The 20,043-nt window shown below is 37.6% G+C and overlaps 3 protein-coding genes across 9 annotated transcripts; 2 read left to right on the top strand and 1 right to left on the bottom strand.

Annotated features, from left to right (window-relative positions):
* The first annotated feature begins 1,155 nt into the window (after positions 1-1,155).
* ywhaba (tyrosine 3-monooxygenase/tryptophan 5-monooxygenase activation protein, beta polypeptide a) lies at positions 1,156-7,517 on the top strand. The gene is made up of 6 exons (XM_079627562.1): positions 1,156-1,321; positions 3,526-3,826; positions 4,459-4,582; positions 4,815-4,978; positions 5,143-5,238; positions 5,658-7,517. Exons 2-6 carry the CDS (start codon positions 3,533-3,535, stop codon positions 5,712-5,714), a joined length of 735 nt encoding a protein of 244 aa, XP_079483688.1. The 5' UTR covers positions 1,156-1,321; positions 3,526-3,532; the 3' UTR covers positions 5,715-7,517.
* Positions 7,518-7,534: 17 nt separating this feature from the next.
* tomm34 (translocase of outer mitochondrial membrane 34) lies at positions 7,535-15,431 on the bottom strand. Of its 7 annotated transcripts, none has more exons than XM_079627558.1 (9): positions 14,906-15,241; positions 14,764-14,789; positions 14,500-14,679; positions 10,812-10,911; positions 10,587-10,739; positions 10,047-10,204; positions 9,038-9,185; positions 8,793-8,919; positions 7,597-8,707 (listed from the first exon to the last, which is right to left on the bottom strand). In XM_079627558.1, the coding sequence occupies exons 3-9, from the start codon at positions 14,630-14,632 to the stop codon at positions 8,606-8,608; spliced, it is 921 nt and encodes a 306-aa protein (XP_079483684.1). In that variant the 5' UTR covers positions 14,633-14,679; positions 14,764-14,789; positions 14,906-15,241; the 3' UTR covers positions 7,597-8,605. The 7 variants fall into 7 exon arrangements, with proteins under 7 accessions (XP_079483681.1, XP_079483684.1, XP_079483683.1 ...); XM_079627557.1 differs by having other exon boundaries at positions 14,764-14,853; positions 14,951-15,238; XM_079627561.1 differs by having other exon boundaries at positions 14,500-14,639; positions 14,906-15,170.
* Positions 15,432-16,789: 1,358 nt separating this feature from the next.
* Positions 16,790-19,685, top strand: cox6c (cytochrome c oxidase subunit 6C). The gene is made up of 4 exons (XM_079627563.1): positions 16,790-16,862; positions 17,492-17,605; positions 17,931-18,067; positions 19,573-19,685. Exons 2-3 carry the CDS (start codon positions 17,501-17,503, stop codon positions 18,054-18,056), a joined length of 231 nt encoding a protein of 76 aa, XP_079483689.1. The 5' UTR covers positions 16,790-16,862; positions 17,492-17,500; the 3' UTR covers positions 18,057-18,067; positions 19,573-19,685.
* Positions 19,686-20,043: the final 358 nt, after the last annotated feature.

The raw sequence follows: 20,043 nt of genomic DNA, 5'->3' as shown, positions 1-20,043 counted from the left end.
AGCAGGCTTGATTTGGGTTTCTTTCAATGTTATAAAACTCTGGGTTTAAAGGGATAGTTCACCAATAAATGAAGATATTTTGAGGAATGTCGGAAACCACACAGTTGATGGTCCCCATTGACTACGAAAAAAATACTATGGAAGTCAATAGGGCCCATAAACTGTTTGGCTGCCGACATTCTTCTTTTGTGTTCAGCAGAAGAAAGAAACTCATACAAGTTTGTAACAACTCGAGGGTGAGTAAATGATGACAGAATTTCCTTCTTTTTTTTGGGTGAACTATCCCTTTAACTGGGTTTTCTTATATTTTTGGGCTATTTAAAATAAGATGAAAATGTCTTTGTTATCATTGTACTTCAACAAAGATGCATAAGACTAAATATTGATGGCCAAATAATTCTAGAGAATTATGTTGATGTATATTGTTGATACTGAAGTGTTTGGATGTAAAAAGTTATGACGTAAAATAAGGAATTAATAGGCCTTCTTACGATTCTGCACTATTTCCAAGTCACTATTCTGAGACATTGATCACTTGACTTTCCCCCATCACAAGTACAAGAAGCTCTTTTGAATATTATCAAATACAAATTTTTTTTGGCCTATCTATTAATTTTGTGACATTGATTTAGACTTCTTTTTATTTTAATGATTAATTTAACACTTATTGTTTTCTTATTTTTATTAAATGGCTTTTTATATTGTTTTATATAGGCTACTCTCTCTCTGAGGTGAATCACTTTGAGCTGCATTTTATGTGTGGAAAGTACTAAACAAAGTAAAAGTAGGCGCTACTAATAAATATTCAATATATTAAATAAATATTCATAAATACTATTAACGAAAGCACAAATAAGAGATTGTCTCTCAAAGGCCTTGTACTTGTTTTAGAATGCATGCATGTGCATATGAGGAAGGAGGAATCACACGCATTATCAGACAGTCTGAGTGGAGTAAACATCTTCTTCTTCTGTTATTAATAATCTCACAAGTGAACCCAAACGTTCTGACGATTCCATTTCGAATTCAGCAAGCTGTCGAGCGCCTCCTGGCAACGGTTGCTATGGTGACTAACTACGTCACGCACGACTTCGGTTGCCATGGTCCTTGTGACGTGAGGGACCGTGTAAAACAGTGTAAGAAACCCCGGATAGCGGTCACCATGGATACTGGCGGGGGGAGGGGTGGAGTTTAGAGGAAGCGGAAGTGTCAGCGCAGGCGGAAGTGGTACTGCCCTGAATACCCCGAGCAGCGAAACGGAGGACAGCTTGATACTCCCATCGTTAACAGACACAAATCAGGACTCGAAATATATTTAACTGTGAGTTACATTGCCCATTAAGGCCGCTCGTGTGATATTATGAATATTAGAGATGCATTTTGCTGTATTGTTGCTCATGTAAGCCCCCCTCATCATTGTCAATGGCGGAAGGTGTCTATTGTGGTTTGGGGCTGGGTACAAGGACTTAGGCCGAGGCGGGCGATGAATAACGATTACTGCCGATTTATTACCGATTGCGTCCGATTTATATTAGAAGCGCGCGGTTCCCGTACTTTCATTATATAATAGCTTAATCAAAGTAGCATAGCGCGGAACAGCCCTCATCTGCACGGGAGGAATGACCAGCGGCTCCCGCGTCTATTCAGCGTCTGGCCGTCGTGAAAGCTAACCGGCTAACCAGTCAATGGTAATGTACACTGGAGGAATGAAGCGCTTGCATGTGAATTGCGGTTACCAACGGTCAAATTTAATTTGCCGCGAATAATCGGAGCGTTCGATTGAATTCCACACGGGAATGTGAGGGAGAGGGCGTTGCATTGGTGGCTAAAGCTGTTAGCTTGAGCGGAGAGCCTTGAATCTGCTGCAGTGCAGTATTAGCAAGGTTAGGCGCTTAATACGGCTCAAATTCGTAGTTTTACTATTTTAAAATGCATTCAACGTAATTTATAGATACAAAAGTGGTTTGGGATCATATAAAATCGCGAAACAATCGCCTCAAAGGATGGCGGACTTGTCGTCAGGACGCGTCGTGAGGGCCTATGTAAATAAATTTAGTTCGACACTAGCTGATGTCATCTACTACCTGAGCAAACTACGCATTTTAACTAGTTCTCCGGCCCCCCTCGGTCATATTAACCAACCGAAGAGGAAGCTCGCGCAGGTGGGTTGGTCTCCAGGAACTGGACGGGATGTTTACTCGCCTGACACCGTTACCTGCGGTTCGGGTTCAGGACTCAGGCGGAGACATGAACGCCCAGGGCGTTGGCACTTACACACGTATTGATAGCTGACAGAGTTGAAATTCCCACTGTGGCCTGCTAAAATCACGATTCCTATTCGTATTCTGTGACCTTGCACAAAGGTAGACGGATAAATGTAATATTACGCAGCAGTCAGAGACACCTGGGGTTAGAATAGGCGATCTGGGGGTTTGATTTATTCTTTGACCAGTTATAATATGCAGAGGTGAATAGACCACTGAATGTTTTAGAAATACTGGTTTTTGACCTACTTTTTTAAAAATTGGATTATATTGGCTTTAGTGCAGTATGAGCTCAATATGACCTGAATAATTGTCATTTGGTGCAAAGTACAAATGGAAAACACTCAATGCAAAGACGAGGTAAAACGTGTTATGGAGTTCAACATGTATTTGTTATTGGACAAGAAGTTAGTCTTTTAGGTTAAGTACTACTAATACCATTATTTATGGTTTAGCCTGGTTTGATTCATAATTTTTATTTTTTAAGATAATAATGCATTATATGACACAATAAAACCCCCAAACTGCATGCATTTAAAGTGTTTCTGTATTTCTTAGAAATTGTCTCCCTTCTTTTTTAAAAGTTATGTAATTGTAGTTTTCTTATGGCGGGATGTTTTTATATTTGACACATTAAAAAAAGATGCATCATACCAAAGTTCAAGTTTGGTGGATTTTAGTCATAGCGAAAATACATTTGATCAGTTATGTTTGTTTTATCTTTCAACTTTTATTTTGGTATGCTGCATTATTTTGCATTGTTTTGGGGTCTGAAGTAATTTTGCTTGTGTGACTGCAGTTGTAGGGTGCAGAACTGCACATTTTCAAAGTCAGCTAATCAATCTTAGTGAATCTCTGTATAACTAGCCTTGTTCTGTGATTATGTTGTATTGTCGTACTTTCAATAAGTGTTATAACCTCAAATGGGATTTCTGATATGGTTTACGATGATTCAGTAATGAATGCATTTAGATTAAAATACAATCAGTGAATACCAATGAAACATGCTACATCATAACTCTACCTTTTAATTTGTACTCTACTCTTACTATCTGGTGCAGCGCAGGTCAAAATAGGTACCAACTTGAAGGTTGACCTCTTTACAACAAAAGGAGGTCAGCCAACCTCGTGATACCAAACTTGACTTATTTTTATTATATACATACAGGCACAAGGATAATGCACGACTAATCAAACATTTAACTCACTAGCAATGTGCATTTTATCATCTAATTGTACATTTCCCCCCCTACTTTTGTAGTTGCATCATGGACAAGAGCGACCTAGTGCAGAAGGCTAAACTCGCTGAGCAGGCCGAGCGCTATGATGACATGGCTGCTTCCATGAAGGCCGTCACGGAGGGCGGCGTTGAGCTTTCCAACGAAGAGCGCAACCTGCTCTCCGTGGCCTACAAGAACGTGGTGGGCGCCCGCCGCTCGTCCTGGCGTGTGATCTCCAGCATCGAGCAGAAAACGGAGGGCAATGAGAAGAAACAGCAGATGGCGCGCGAATACCGTGAGAAGATCGAGGCTGAGCTTCAGGACATCTGCAACGACGTGCTGGTGAGAGACACGCGTGTGAATCTGAGAGTTACAAGGGAGAAAACATAAACATTTGACAGTTAAATTGACAGTTCTAGAAGTCCCGCGTAGATTTAATTGGTTAGAATTAGAGCTGAATAAAAACATTTCTGTTTTGTAATATTAGTTGTGGTGTTTCAAAACTGCGTTTTAAGGCATTATAGCAATGAAGTGTCGGATGCTTTTAAGGAATGGCTCTTTTTAGCCACAATTTGTGTGCGATGTATATTTAGCTTTTTAGAGCCTTACTTCCTTTGTGTCAGAATTGTTGTCAAGTCATTGTTTCATGTGCAAATCTTTAAATGAATAATGCATTTCAAATATTTAAAATCAACCACTTAATGTTTGTTTTCAGTTAAAATGCTAATATGCTACTACGCGAATGCAAAAATGCTACTACGGCAGCAAGGCATGTCACTGCGTTTATGATCAGAGCAACAGGAATCAATTGTATTTGTAATATTAAACATCAATTTGCATGGATACAAAAATGTACACTTGACTTTTAACTTAAGAATGTTGATTTTCCTCTTTCTGATGGCTAATGATTTTCTTTTTATGAATGTAATTTTAATGTTCATAGCTTGATGTCGGCCTTTCCTCTGTTCTCTCAGGGTCTCCTGGAGAAGTACCTCATTCCCAACGCTAGCCAGGCAGAGAGCAAAGTCTTCTACCTGAAAATGAAAGGAGACTACTACAGATACCTGTCCGAGGTGGCAGCCGGAGAATCAAAGAAAAGTGAGCTCATTTGAGTTATATAGCAAAAAGGATGTTGCGTAAAATTGTGATTCGTCTGTCATTAGGGGTGAAGATAGTTTAACGTATAAAGATGGGAACTGATAATGCTGCAGTATAAAGTCAAGTCCCATGAATGAATAATTAGATGCTAGCTGACGAAACGGCATTAAAACACTCAGGCTGTGATGCTAGCGGTCATGAATTTGATTTGATGTTTTCGATCAAATTACAGCCACAGTGGACAACTCTCAGAAGGCTTACCAGGATGCATTTGAGATCAGCAAGAAGGAAATGCAGCCAACACACCCGATCAGGCTGGGACTAGCGCTGAACTTCTCTGTGTTTTACTACGAAATCCTCAACACCCCAGAGCAGGCCTGCAGTTTGGCAAAGACGGTTAGACAATTATCTCGTTTGACTTTGTTTTGAGTACATGCAATGTAATATTTCCTCTTTCATCTCATCTTATTTATGCAACATTCTGTGAGTATACTCGAGTGTGCAATTCCAGTGTACAGGAAGACAACAGACCCTGACCCTCATGTTTTCCTTCACCTTAGGCTTTCGATGAGGCGATTGCTGAGCTGGACACCTTGAACGAGGACTCTTACAAAGACAGCACCCTGATCATGCAGTTACTAAGGGACAACCTCACTGTAAGTTTGGCCAGTTTTATAGGTCTAGACAGGGCCCAAAATTAACACTCGCTTCAAAATTAATATGGACTTTATAGACTACTTATAGTTTACATCTTTAAACTTTAAGAATGATGGTCTGAGCTGTGCTAATGTAACATATAAACGTCTTTTGTGACTCGCACAACTTCTAACGACAATTTTGTGTAGGATATTTTATCTAGTATAAAGGTTTTTTATCTAAAATATGTCGTGGTGTGAAACATGCCTGGAATTTTGTTAGCATTAGGCAACCAAAATATATTAGGAACTAAATTAGCTTGTAATGCATGTAAAATAGAGGTCCAAAAGTCCACTTATATGAATAAATAAGAAATATTTAATATTATGACATTGGTCGGTGTGGTAAAAAAGTAATTTCTTTCTTTCTCTTTCTGCAGCTGTGGACATCAGAAAACCAGGGTGATGAGGGGGATGCTGGCGAGGGCGAGAACTAAAGGCGTTGCACTTCACTGTTAAATCCACCTACACTCTTTATCTTACACATATACAGCCCATAATTCCCTGCTCCATCCAATCCACCTCACCTTTATCCACCTTTCTGTATGACGAGCAGCATGAATTGTACCTGACCTACAAGTTTGTACCCCTGAAGCCTTGAGCGGCAGGGTAACGTTTGTTTTTTTCCAAGGCTGACTTGTCTCAAACATGTCTGTTCGTGTATTTCCCCCCCAGATGAGGGAAAATGGTTGAATAGTGGAAACGGTTTCCATCTTTTTTTCCCCTTCCTAAAATCCCTCCTAACATTTTTAAAAGGTATATGTTCTCTGGTCTAGCAGGTTATAATGCATTATAGTGTCCTCCACCCATTTTCCCTTCTCTGTCTTTTCTCTCCCAATAGTGTACTGGCGATTGCTGGTTTTATTCAAAAGGTTATTAAACTGTCCATTAATTTAACAAACACTGTGATGTTTAGTTTTTCCTCCTGGATATAACTTGTGCTTAATGGAAATCGGAGCGGTTTCAGTACGAGTAGCAGTACAATTCTGTTGCGATCTCATACAGAAGGGATAAAAACAGGCTGTATTGTGACACTGACTAACATGCATTACTATTATTGCTGTCATGTGCATAATTTTATTTTGCGTACATGGCTAAAGACGACAAAAGGGACCGGAGGTTTGCCATTCCATGTCTGTTCAGTTTTAAGTTAAAGACATTCCATCAGTATGTGACGTTTAACGATTACAGACCTTTTATGAACAAACTGGAGAGTTTCCTATAATGTGCTGTCGAGATGGCAGTCAACATAAAGGTGCTGTTTGACATCAGTAAACAATTTTCCTGGTTTGTTCTGTATGTTTTTTTTCCCTCCCTTTTGCATAATATTGACCACCCGCCATTTAATAAAGATGTAAAATTGTAAACATTATAGAGGTAAATATAAATTTGTCTTAACTAAATGTTGTCACCTTGCATGCAAAAACCCCTTTTTTATTCAACCCTCTTTACAAACGACGATGCTTGATTTGATGTTTCCCTCTTCAAATGATATCAGTGTAATTCAGGAGGAGTTTTGGGGCCTTAGACTGACTTAGAGCTTTACTACTCCTCTTTCCTTTTAAGAGACGAGTTTCTGTAAGACCTTAGCAGTTCAAACTGAGAAATTCTGGATTTAACTTGAATTTTGTGCAGGAAAGTGCCGCAAGACCAGTGGAGGCTTTGAAGTCTTGGCCCAAAGTCAGTGAAACACAAGACGAGATCAGATTTGGCAAATAGTTGAAGGACCCTGATCATTGCTAGGGAGGTAGCCACTCGTTCAGTGTCACAATACACAGTGTCACATCACCATGACATTCCACGTAGGTGTAGGACTCATCTGTCTCGAGCTGAAGACAATGTTCATGCACTGAAGACAAAATCTCTTTTTCTCTCCCCTTAGCTGAACAAATGGCAGTTATTCTACGCTTGATTACAAAAAAAAAAAAATACAGTAGTGAATGTGGAGCCGAGCCTGTCTGTATATCTGGTATCTCCAATTGCTTTGTTTTTACTGACCAGTATTCTGCCTAAAGTTAGCTTCTGTGACGGTTTCATTGCTTAGCGCGCACGTGGTTGTGAAAATTTAGACTAGCTTAAGGAAAAAAAATGACAAAATGAAAAAAAATACAACCTGGTTATTGACGTAATACTAGATTTGTGTATGTCTTTTAAAACAGTTCTAGTTTCACCTTACATGTTATAATCAGGAAAGTGTAAAAGACAATTTAAAGTGAAATAAAAGTTTTATCAGTTCCAAATTGCGCTGTAATTTTTTCCCGCAGTGGTGGTGTACATTAATTTTAAAAAGAGAACAATAGCATATTTTCAAGGGCTTGTCACTGTTCTATAAAGATGTACATTTTATTTGCAAAAATATTTAAATAAGCATTTAAGAAAGATTAAAGGATTGACTTGTTCTTCAGTTTGTAATCACACAAACAAAATGCCATTCACAGTGACACTTGCAGTTGAAGTGTTTAAATAACATCTTGAATTTAAGGCACATTTATAGCTTGTTTTTTTTAACTGGAAAACATTTTTTTTCATCTGGTAATTGACAGCTTGTATTTGAATTGCTTTTAATTAGTTATACTTGTGTGCATAGCATTTACCGGTTTGTCTTTTGCATATTGCTAATTTCTACGAAACAGTAATCACTGACCCTAGCATTACATCTGACAATTTACTGGATGAGAAAATACCATATTACTTAACATTGTCCTTTATTATCAGATGCATTACTTTCTTTAAATTAAAGACCCGTTTACATTGTTTTTATGCAAAATGGCATACGAAACATCAATAAATACAGGTGTCAAGTCTTTACAAATGTATATAAACATTAAGTGGCTTTGACAGTAAATAACCATAACCCTCAACAATACAACACATCGGAGTACTTTCTCTGGAAAAGACTAAAGGTAAGCGAAACACATCAACACATTTAGTAGAAAATGCAGCCCTAAAATTGTGTATTAAGTGGAAATTGTTTAAAAGTAATTTTGTTTGAAAAATTGCCATTCAGTTCAATGTGCAATGAAAAAGACATTAAAATCACATGCCAAATCAACATCAGATTTGATTAAATGGACTAATTTAACAAACACAAGTCTGACCAAAAAAAAAAACACAGATTGGAGTTTCAGAAGGAAACCTGATTGCCATATTAATGACAGTAATACAGCCAGTCAAATGTGCCTATATGATCATGAACAAACTATTTCCTATTTTTTAAATTACATGACGTGCAAATCTGAAGGATGAGCAGAAATATGTAGCAAACGTTGCAGCAAATCAACTTGAGGCACTTGGGGAATGTTTCCTCATGGCCACTTTACAATCACAGTTATTTCATATTCTGTGCTTCCTGTAGGAGTTTCTGTGCTGGCATGTTGTTTGGATCGATTTTGAGCACACGGTTGAGATCTTCAATGCAAGACTCCTTGTTCTAGGAGAAAAAAAATGCATGCATTACACTTTATAAAACAATCCTCCAATTTTTCCAAGACAATATACTTCATATTTGAACTTACTTTAAGTTCCTTGTATGCATGGGCACGTCGGTAAAATGCCTTAATGTTGGCAGAATCCATTAGAAGAGCCTCATCACAGTCACTTACAGCTTCTTTGTACATCTTTAATGACAGGTAGCAAAGAGCCCTACAAGCAATATTCATTTGAACACATTATCAAACCAAGTCCTCGACTTTTCCAGGCCTAGACATTCAAATCACCATGTGAACCCTGATGTTCGGGCCGTTTTTGTTGCATTTCATACCTGTTTGTGTAGGTTGTGACTTCTGTGGGGTCCTGACCGAGCGACTCCGTGTACTTCTCCACACCTGCCTTGTATTCGCCCTTCTTCACAAATGCATTGCCTGCTTCCTTTAGAGCTTTGGCCTTTTTCACAGCTGCAGGTCCTGGAGCTTAAAATCAAACAGTTGAAAATTAAGTGCTGAAGCAAAGCATGATGGGTCCGATCATATATACATTTATAAAACGGTTACTTCCAATCCTTGATTCTTATTGGCCAATAGCTGTGTTTTATTCACGATAAAACACGGCTATGAACGCTTCACCAACTGTTCTATGTATCACTACACAACACCCCTAGCAACCGCTCTTAGCAACATGTTTGATCTCATCGATATTGTTTATTGAAGCTATAGCGGAGTATTGAGAGATCGAGTAAGCGAGTGTACCTGCATTTACAGTAGATATAGCATTTTCCTTCAGGTCAGTCCTATATATTCATAATTTAAAAAATCCCTTTGAATGTCCGCTGCTATATCTTGTCCTTTTAACGGTTAACTTTAAGGGGTTTTCCCGTGCCCATAGTCATTTGTCAGTTGCGTCTTCCTTCTCCGTGATCACAAGTTTGAGTTATTTCAATGTAAAAGTCTTCTCAACTGACGGACTCACTCATAAAGACAGTCTTTACCGCCATCTATTGGCGAAATAATGTATGTAACTGTTGCCGTTTACGGTCAGGGACTATCTTTTAGTGATTTTACTTCATGAAAGTTGCAAAGATACATATTTTTCAGCTTTAATAGTTGTATTGTGTGGTAACCGTTTTATAAAAGCAATAAGGTACTCGAGGCAAGTGCTCTATTGTTAATAAGTGTTGTCTTATTCTGCCGCTAAGTGCCGCTTCGCGTCGTGCCTAACAACGCCGTTCAGCCTTGACTTATTGACGATACAGCACAGCCTCTCGTACCTTATTGCTCACACACACACACACACACACATACATGTATATATATATATATATATATGGTAAATACCTTTTTTCTTGTCGTCAACCATGCTGTTCTGTTGTGAGCTCGGGGCTGAACCGGCGGCTTGCGCTAGGCTTTCTTTCACAGACATTGGAACACTAGGAATCGGTGGCAGTTTCTCTCGCCAAGATGGTCCGTCTATATTCGCCAAAGCCTTTGTCATTCTGAAGGGAAAGAGCAATGTGTTATATGGTACATTTTAGCATTCTTATTCTCATAAATTATCGCTTACTCGCCCTCATGTTGTTCCAAACCTGTTTGAGTTTCTTTCTTCTGTTGAACTATGTGAAGATATTTTAAAGCATGTTGGTAATCAAACAGTTGACTTCTGAGTATTTTTTTTCTACTATGGAAGTAAATGGCTATCGTCAGCCGTTTGATTACCAACCTTCTTTAAAATATCTTCTTTTGTGTTCAACAGAAGAAAGAAACTCATACAGGTTTGGAACAACATGAGGGCGAGTAAGTGATGAAAAAGGTTTAATTTATGGGTGAACCATTCCTTTAATTGCCTAATAATTCTGGATCCCTTTCATGCGTAATTACCTGTTGACACCATCGTGAGCAGCTGGTATGTTCCAGTCTATCTGTAAAACAGTTTTGTAGTCCACATAAGCCTGTCTGTATCTCTCCAAGGCCTCGTAAGCTGATGCCCGGCGAAGCAGAGCTTTATATCCAAAAGGAACCAATTTAAGAGACCTGAAAGGTAAATATAAAGATTATTAACACTGAAAATCATCACTTTAACCATTTTTGTCTTCTCCTCCTTACTCTGTGCAGTCTTTAATGCATTCATTGCAGTTTCCGTCTTTAAGGTAGCTGGCGGCCCTGTTGGAGTACAAAATACCCAGATCCTCATTTTCCTTTTGACCTGTGAACAGAACGGTTACTTTATTAACCTTGGTACCAAATACTCTTTTATATCGACAACAGTCTGAGTCATCTTTTAAAAAACAGTAGTCAACTTACATGCCTTCTTGCTTGCTATGGTAACCCTATTGTTACTAATTTAAAAACAGTAATGAACCTCTATTGTATTCTTAGAAGCACATTAGCATATGATAGTACCATAATATTACTATCAATTCCATCATGTTTCAAAGTTTTGGCAGATAGTACAGCATCTAATTTTTTTAGATGCTGCAGACCCCCCAGATTTTATCATCCTCATGCATCCTCACAAATGTAAAAGGTAGAAGTAGTTTTTCAGAATCGTACAAATAAGGAATTATTTACATACACACAATGTTTCGTTAGACAAGGTCCCGCCCTCAATCATCGATTATTGTTTCACACAGTTTAGGGGAAACACAAATCAGTTATCTTTAATTAATGGAAGGTTAAAAGCAGCTACTCCCCCCTCTTACAAACTTGCTCAGAGAGGAATAAAAGCGAGAAATGTGAATTGGAATCCCTGAGGAGATATGGCATCCTGGCCAAATTTGCCCAGTGGCCTCTGTCCATCATGGCCTCCTAATCATCCTCCTATATATACTAATTGGCTTCATCACTGTCTCCTCTCCACCAGTAAGCTGGTGTGTGGTGGGCGTTCTGGCGCAATATGGCTGCCGTCGCGTCATCCAGGTGGATGCTGCACATTGGTGGTGGTCGAGGAGATTCCCCCCTTCTATGTAAAGCGCTTTGAGTGTCCAGAAAGGCGCTATATAAATGTAATGAATTATTATTATTATTATTATAGTGGTTTGGAGGATATTGATAAACAATCTGTCAGATTATACTATTATTATACATTCAGTTCAAGGTAATACATAGAATACACTTCTCGTAAAATAAAGTAGTCGAATTTTACCCAATGTCCTCTTTGTGATAAATGCAAATCAGAGTAGGGGTGCGCCATATCATACCGTCCACGATAATACCGGTATAAATTGTTACATAATAAAAAAAAATGTCATATCGCGATATCAATGATATAGCGACGCAATGACGTATGGCATATACGTTCCTTAGCGCACAACAACACCTGTCTGAGAGTAAGAGCACAACAAAACAGTTACCCCTATATGTAACTATAGGGTTACGGCAAATTGTCAGTTTTATACATAATGTATAAAACGTGTGTGACGGACAGTATAATGAAAACAGTAGCAGTAAAAGTGACAGCAGCCATATGTGTCTGTCATTAATGTTGTCGTCAAAACAACAAAAGATTGCTTTAATTGTAAGGATAAGGAATGAGAATGAATAGCCTATGTATTTAATTTAGTCAGTAATCAGAACTAAAAGACGGTGTTATTTTACACTTGATTACTTTATTCAGTTTCTGTAGCATTTCTGAACACTAGTGTTAGGCCCACCCAGAAACTTTTTTCTTTATTTGTATCTTTATTATTTTGTATAATCTTTGCTACTTTTTTTTTCAATTTAATTCAAAGATTGAAAACAAGCTTCCTTGTGTTTTGTAAACTTTTAACAACAAAATTACCCCATTGTAAAAACGCAATGAGTGAGCAAACATTTAGGTGAGAGAAACTAAGAATTTTCTTTAAAGGGACACTAAGTATCTTTTTAGGTATTTTATTATCTAAAATCAATATTTTTATTCATAAATATGTCATCAATGGTGTACAAATACCTCGGCCAATTATCTGACTTATCCTTATAAATGAAGAATTTATTATCTTTATATACGGGACGGGTAGGTCCACGGGGGGCAAAAAAAGTACTAAGCCAACGCGTTTCCACAACGCGTTTACGTTCAGAGCCAGCCGAAATCAGCAGAAACGCAGGTGCAGAGCAGTGAGAGGCGCTTGAAACTGCACCGGCAAGTTTAAAAGTATGTATTGCATTGTTATTATGGACCATACATATGCCAAGCCACAGGAGAAGAAAACATCGTCGCCAAAAAAGTCAAAAATAGAACGTAAAATGTGTGGGATTTCCCCCTTTCTGGTCAATGTATCCCTGCCTCTGCTTAATTATTTTTATCCCCGGTGGGGATAAATTTATCCTCCCCTCAAAGTGATCATAGTGCTACTACATAGTGGCGAGACGGATCACAAAACTTATCACGGATCCGTGGTTTGATTTAATCATTTAAAAATAAAATTGACTTTCTCACTCACTCTTGAGCGTCTGGCGCGAGTGATTTTTAATGTAAATCACGGCACGGTGTTTAGCGCGGCGCGGTAGACGCAAGCCTCATTCTACTCCAGTTTGCGCGAATGAGGCGAATTGCTATCACAGATAATGTCTTTTCTATCATTTCACTGTAGCTCAGCATCGCGATGTAAAGTTAACGTTATTGCATGATCACAGTTCATATGTGTGGGGAAAGATAAGCTATTAGAGTAAAAATATTGCGTTAGGCTACTTCAGTTAATAAGAAAAAAGATTTTACAATTCCTGCAAATGCAGTGAAGTTCATGTTCTCATGATTTATTTTTATGAATAACAATGTTTCAAAACATTCAAAAACTTATTGTCCCTTTAAATCAGAGCCCCTAGAGCCCCCACCCCTAAATCAGAGGATGCCGATTTTTGCCGTAAAATACAGGGATTCTGGTGTGAGGTTTTAACAGTGCTTACGGTGTCCTTAATGTGAAATATGATTATGGAACCAGACCCAGTGCTCAATATACTAGGAAATTATGATTCTACATATCCTTTGAGCAAAGTTTAACACAAATTCCTCACCAAGAAGCTGTTATTGCTGTTCTGGGAAAAGACTGACTCTGTTAAACTATGGCTTGAGGAACTGATGTCTGCCATACATCTGTAACGAACTAGATACCTTTTGAAAAACAGCATTGGGCAATTCGACAAGATACGGGACCCTTTCGTCTGCTACCTTCGTATGAATTAGATTCCTTAATGCATTGTATGATTACTGAAGTGTTGTATTAATGAATGTGATCCTATCATTAATTAACAGGATCGGGAGGGAAAGATGGTTAAACTTGTTTTCTTTAAACTGGTTTGTTTACTCATTTTATGCATACAAGAATATCTGGAATCTGTAATTATCTCAATTTAATCCAATGATTCAATAAAATGTATTGGACACAAAAAAAGGGCATTAATATATTTGTATTGTAATTCGTATTGGCCCAGTTTATACAGTGAAAATTAATATTATACATTTGTGGAAAATATTTGGTGTCCATTACATAATATTGTGTTATTATCATATGCTTTTATTTTACTGTTAGATGCAGTATTTATTCAAATTAATTTTTTTTTTTTTTTTTTTTTTCATCTCTTAACTTTACCACAGACCAACTAGTCCCGGACCCCATTTTGAATATCTCAGTAGGCTACTGAAATTAATTGAACATGGTATTTACATGCTAATGCAAGGTACAAGCATACAATGGAACATTCTGAGCTAGTGCAAGAATAGCTACAATGATGCTAACATGGTACACGCGTACAAAAGAAGTTATATAAGTGGTAATACTGTAACGCTGGTGGTGATATCATATCGGACTTCTCTTACCAGACTTCTCCAGCTGCTGGATGGATTTGCTGTAGACGGTCACAGCTTCTCCATACTGACCCGCTTTGAAACACTGGTTACCGGCTAGTTTGAGTTCCATCCACGACTGCGAGCGCCCCGGCTTCTGAGGCATGATGACACTAACGACCAGTCAGTTGTGAGATCCTTAACTGCTGTTAACTTAGTTTAGGAAGGTAACATTAACATTATGAAAATATATATATATATTAAACTGTCAGTAAATGTGTTTAAATATAAACTTACCAAAGTTACCGCGGTAGAATCACCGTCTGATATTGGAAAAACACGGAAAGTAAACGTTGGCGGAAGGGCTTTCTGATTGCTAAACTCCGCCTGTTTAAAGTCACAAGTTATTGTGTTTAACAATAGACTGTAAAAAAAATACCAGCTAGTGATGAGACAACTAGTCAGTCCTTGTTCTAGAACCCACTAGAACATCCGCTTCTTCTTCTTCTTCTTCTTCTTCTTCTCCTATACGCGCGCACGAGCCGGGATAGACACCACGTTTTACCGGCCGAGTCTCTACAGAAATGGATGGTGTTGAATTTCAGTTTCAGTTTTCAGGGCTGAGGCGGCTGTCGAGCTCCGGTGCTGCTATTTGAAGATCAGGGTGGTTGATTGTAACCCAATCCAGTGTTGCCAGATCCGACGAAAAAAGCACGAATCCTGGCCCGACAAAAAACATGCGAAAATGTGCTTTTAATTACACGGATTTGGCAACACTCACCCAGCCCATGATTCCCTCTATATGAAACCACCCATCCGTTGGTTGCCAGATGTTCCTTAAACCTTAAACATTCATTGTTTTAAAACGTATCGCTTCCTTTAAATATTTCCTTTTTCTTTTTAAAGGCCCACACTGAAGTGCCTTGAAACGCGCTGCACTATTCAGTTATTGACATATTATTCATGTTGTTCACGTAATTTCTACTGAAACAGGAAGACAGGGCGGGACATATCGAGAAGCTCCTCCCCTTTTGTAAAAATAGCCAATAGCTTTAGTTTATATCACAGCTCGTCCAGAGCCGTTGAGCTCGGTAAAGCGGCAGTTTCCTCCTAAACTCGAACCGTTTCGCCTTCTCCTAAAATGAAACTTTGCTGACTAATGGCACTTTTACACTGCATGCCGCATGGTTCGGTACAACACGCTTTGGTGCTTTTCCATTGCATGGTACGGTACGGTATGGCTCGGTACGGCTCACTTTGTGGCGCTTTACCACTGCATGGTACGGTACGGCTCGCTTCAGCTCTCTTTAAATGGTACCACCTCTGTTGAGGTTCCAAGAGTAGCCTACCGTACCGATAAATGTGACGTGAAAACACTGCAGATCACTGATTGGTCAGACAGAATCGTCACTACCAGTGTCATTGTATTTGCAACACAAGACACCAAACCCGCTAGATTTAAATAGCCAGTAACAGCCACCGCTGTGGCACCTGTTTTTAAACTACTTTCTTGACTTGCTTGGGAAAAAAGCAAGCGCTTTTACGAAGATCAGATGTCATGGCAGTAGAGGCGGCGCAACTATAACGATCAGTTTATAATCCCACCCACTTTGAAGCGGTACTAACTGCAGTGGAAAAGCAAACCGAGCTAAAGCGAACCGAGCCGTGCCGAGCCGAGTCATTACACGCAGTGGAAAAGCGAAGTGAGCCGAACTGTGCGGTGCAGTGGAAAAGCGCCATAACTAACCCATATATAGTGCACTATGTGCCATTCACCATAAATAGTAAATGTGTGATCAAGTGGCCGATTTCAGCTGCATGTATAATGTAGGCGGCGGGACGCTTTTGATTCTAGGGAGCATTTGATTGGACAGAAAATCTGACGAGAACCTGAAGTGCAGAGTGACGTAACATAACCAAATTAATGATCCATATTGGCAGAAGTGAGAGACTAAGTTTTGAATGCTTATATCTTCTAAATGCAAATTCTGTCATTGTTTTGGAGCACACTAGCTTATGGATAACAATAAGGCTGTATAAATACTAAAATCCAAATAAACTTCAATTTTGATTTCATGGGGACTTTAATTATACGAACTGAAAGGGCAATCTCTATAGACAAATATTTAAGTAATAAAAGCACATGATTATAATAAAAAAGACAATGGTATATTATTCACAGAAACCCAATTATTTAAAATATTTTAAATCTGTTTTATTGTTATATTTTCCATTTTCACTTTAATTCTAGTAAAAAAAAAAAAAAATATATATATATATATATATCCATGGTCGCTACAATGTGTTTGTCCTTCGCCTGTTTCCGTAGTTGGGCTCCATAAACACCTTCCTGTCTGAGTCACCGGACGTGCGTGCTGAAGGTCGCGAATTAGACGGTAAATATCGAGCTTGCTATACGTTTATAACAAAACTTCTATGGTGAATTATGTATAAAATACAATATCACCATGTTATGTTTTTAATAACACTACATATTCGGTTTATCTTTATTTAATTTAGCTAAACGCGTCTCGTTTTAGAAATAACGTTACATCTTGCCGCTGGTCGTCATTGCTTGCTAGTATTAGCAAGACCGGTAGTTCTTAATCTCAGAAGGCACTATGATATGAATCACATGTGTCATTTTTTAAATAAAACAAAGGTTTATTGCTTGGCTGTGCGTTTGTATGCGTTTTATCACGCCTAAAATAATAGGCAAATTGCATAATAGCTAAAACCTTGACCTGAACTGAACAGCACATTTGTATATAATACATGCATATTAGTACGTTAAATATGGTTATTATTACATATTGTTATCTTCTCAGTCTCTATCCCATAAGAAAAAGTTAAATGTTAGCGTGGCTTATTCTGTGTCTGTCTTGAAAGTCAGCAAGACATCCATTTGTGATGGTCAGAATAGCACGTAGCAATACTAAAGGGAGATCTATCCTGTTATTGGAAGTACAGGGTTGTCAATTGACTATCAGTGTATGAAATCACTTTTATTGTTTTCTCTTTCCAGAAGTCAACAATGTCACTTGCCAAGCCAGCGATGAGAGGCCTCCTGGCCAAGCGTTTGAGGTTTCATTTGCCCATCGCATTTGCTCTGTCTCTCGTTGCAGCAGCCGCTTTCAAGGTCAGTTGTATTGTGTTTTGTATGATTATATGCAATATATTGGACCTTTGTGGCCTTTGTACTTCATCTATGTGTAGGTAGAAAATGCTTCTTTAAATAATAATAATAATTTTTAAAGCACCTTTTGCCATGATGTAACTTCCATAGTCATTAAGATTAGTTTTTGATCAATATGGGTTTTGATTTGATCATTTGGTTTCATCCCTATCTTTCATTGTTTTACCTTTTTGAGGCAAGTAAGTTAAATCATTTTGGAAGCTTGTTTTACAAGCTAGTACCATGGGCAATTTTCATTAATCTGAGAAAGTGTTGTGTCTTTCTACAGTACGGAGTAACAGAGCCCAGGAAAAAGGCATATGCTGACTTCTACAAAGAGTATGATGCCATGAAGGAGTTTAACGCCATGAGAGAAGCTGGTATTTTTGAAAGTGTCAGGCCTTCTGGAGAATAAAGCAATGTGATGTGAGTGGCCTTTCAAGTGCACATAAACCTGATTTGTAATCCTTTGCAAGCATCATTTTGCACTCTATATGTACTGCCATTTCAGTAATCATATTATATGCTCTGAGTTTTATCCTTGATTGTAATTTTTTTCAAAAATAAATATATATATATATATAAAATAATGCCATTTTTATGCTCTGATTTGGAAGTCAAATTATGACTGTCTTTGAAACAAATAATCACATTGAATTGCACTAATTGAAAAATATTGTGTATTTAAGCTGTGAATATTTCATGCACAATGTTATTAAAAATGTCATAATCCATATTCAACTTCCAGACTTCATCTCCAAAATATCCAGTCTATTTAAGAATACCACCTATTATATTTGACAGGCAGCTTTTAATTTATTTTACTCTACAAATTTAGTTAAATGTGGTTCAATTTAGCAAAGTATTCAACATTGCACATGCAGGAGTAACAGTAGAGTACCGATGCAAGCGGTGGGTGCATGCGGGTGATGAAGAAGACCAAAGCAACAGGTAGAGAGTCATTCATTTAATTAGTTAATTCACACTCACAAAAACTGATTTACAAAAATGGAACAAGCGGTAAGTATATGTTATGATAATCAGATTTTCTGCATATATAGGGTACTACTATCTCTGATAAAGACACGAAAACTGTGTTTACGTTTAATTCAAAGTCTGCCTGGTTAGTTGCACTTGTTTTCTTTCTGCTTTCTCTACTGCAAAGGAGATACAATGTTATCTCCCCGAAGCTGATGTGGTGAATATGGATTATTGCATTTTTAATAATTAAATTGTTTATGAAATGTTTTTACTTAAAATATTCACATCTTAAATATGCAACCATGTTTAATTTCAGCCCCCCAAAATGCAATCCCTGAAAATACAAAGCATTAAAATGAAAGCACTGTTAATGCAATGTATTTATTTATTTTCAATTAGTTTTCTTTTCTTTTTTTTTCTTTTCTTTTTTTCTCAAAGACATTCGTCGTTATTTACAATTATTACAGATTTGAGATCTATTTTGCATCGGTAACATTCTTTATTTATTTTTAGATAGATAACATCCCAAATATATATATGTGTCTAATATCCATTTGTGTCTTTAGGTTACTGTACGCTTTTATTCCTATCTATATTCTGAAGGTTTTCACAGATGTTGTTCATATATCATTCGTCTGGGTTATATAACATTTCCAAAAATGTTGTATACATTTACATTGTTTTTCAGGCTGTTGAGAGATCCAAAATGTACTCTGTAAAAACTTTTAATGTCAACAAAATAAAGCTGGAAATGTATGTAGATTAGTGCATATTTAAATTTTGCATTTCAGAAAACTTGTAATACAACACACACAGTAACGCACTGTGATTAGTCAACTGGTGAAAGTATAGTGGTATCTTTTCATTACTAATATTTTTACCCTATTTACCTGTGGTGTCTTGCCTTCAATGTAAAAACACTGACTTATACTTTTCTTCTTTCTTTACAGGTGATGTGCCCCTGCATTCCTGCTCTACAACTGAATCTTTATAAGATTATTGGATATGAACATATATGTCTGATGTTCTCATTAAAATACAAATAAACTGTTGACAACCATCACGCTGTAGTGACTTATTGCAACGCATCTTGTCAACATGTCTCTCCTATGTTATATTTCAAAATGAAAATGTCATTTTAGTTTAGTCTTAATATCATTGACAAGGTCAGATGTTTACCTATTATTAATGTATTGAAGATATGAGTTAAAAGCCCAAATATAAACTCTTTAGCCCCAACTTGGTGGTAATGTCATAATAATGTATAGAATAGTTTTTTCTTGATATTTTTCTGCAAGCAACATATTTTATAGCATACTGATGGCTGTTTGGCTGGTGATTGTTCTTAAGTTGTTTTTTTGTCATTTAATGTTTTCTTAACATTTACTTTTAGGAATATAAACAGTTTAATGGCACTTAAA

The sequence above is a fragment of the Phoxinus phoxinus genome (assembly GCF_949152265.1).
Source record: "Phoxinus phoxinus genome assembly, chromosome: 11".
NCBI lineage: Eukaryota > Metazoa > Chordata > Actinopteri > Cypriniformes > Leuciscidae > Phoxinus > Phoxinus phoxinus.
The sequence above is the reverse complement of the archived record's forward strand: the minus strand, read 5'-3'. Positions and strand labels throughout refer to the sequence as shown.

Bases quoted from the DNA above. Each gene is read 5' to 3' on its own strand.
- cox6c (XM_079627563.1), top strand. From the start codon at position 17,501: ATGTCACTTGCCAAGCCAGCGATGAGAGGCCTCCTGGCCAAGCGTTTG. The intron at 17,606-17,930 runs GTCAGTTGTATT...GTCTTTCTACAG, and splicing joins TTGCAGCAGCCGCTTTCAAG to TACGGAGTAACAGAGCCCAG.
- tomm34 (XM_079627555.1), bottom strand. From the start codon at position 14,632: ATGCCTCAGAAGCCGGGGCGCTCGCAGTCGTGGATGGAACTCAAACTA. The intron at 10,205-10,586 runs GTAATTACGCAT...CTTTCCCTTCAG, and splicing joins GCTCACGATGGTGTCAACAG to AATGACAAAGGCTTTGGCGA. The intron at 9,186-10,046 runs GTATTTACCATA...TTTGATTTTAAG, and splicing joins GGTTGACGACAAGAAAAAAG to CTCCAGGACCTGCAGCTGTG.
- ywhaba (XM_079627562.1), top strand. From the start codon at position 3,533: ATGGACAAGAGCGACCTAGTGCAGAAGGCTAAACTCGCTGAGCAGGCC. The intron at 4,583-4,814 runs GTGAGCTCATTT...ATCAAATTACAG, and splicing joins AGCCGGAGAATCAAAGAAAA to CCACAGTGGACAACTCTCAG. The intron at 4,979-5,142 runs GTTAGACAATTA...CCTTCACCTTAG, and splicing joins CCTGCAGTTTGGCAAAGACG to GCTTTCGATGAGGCGATTGC.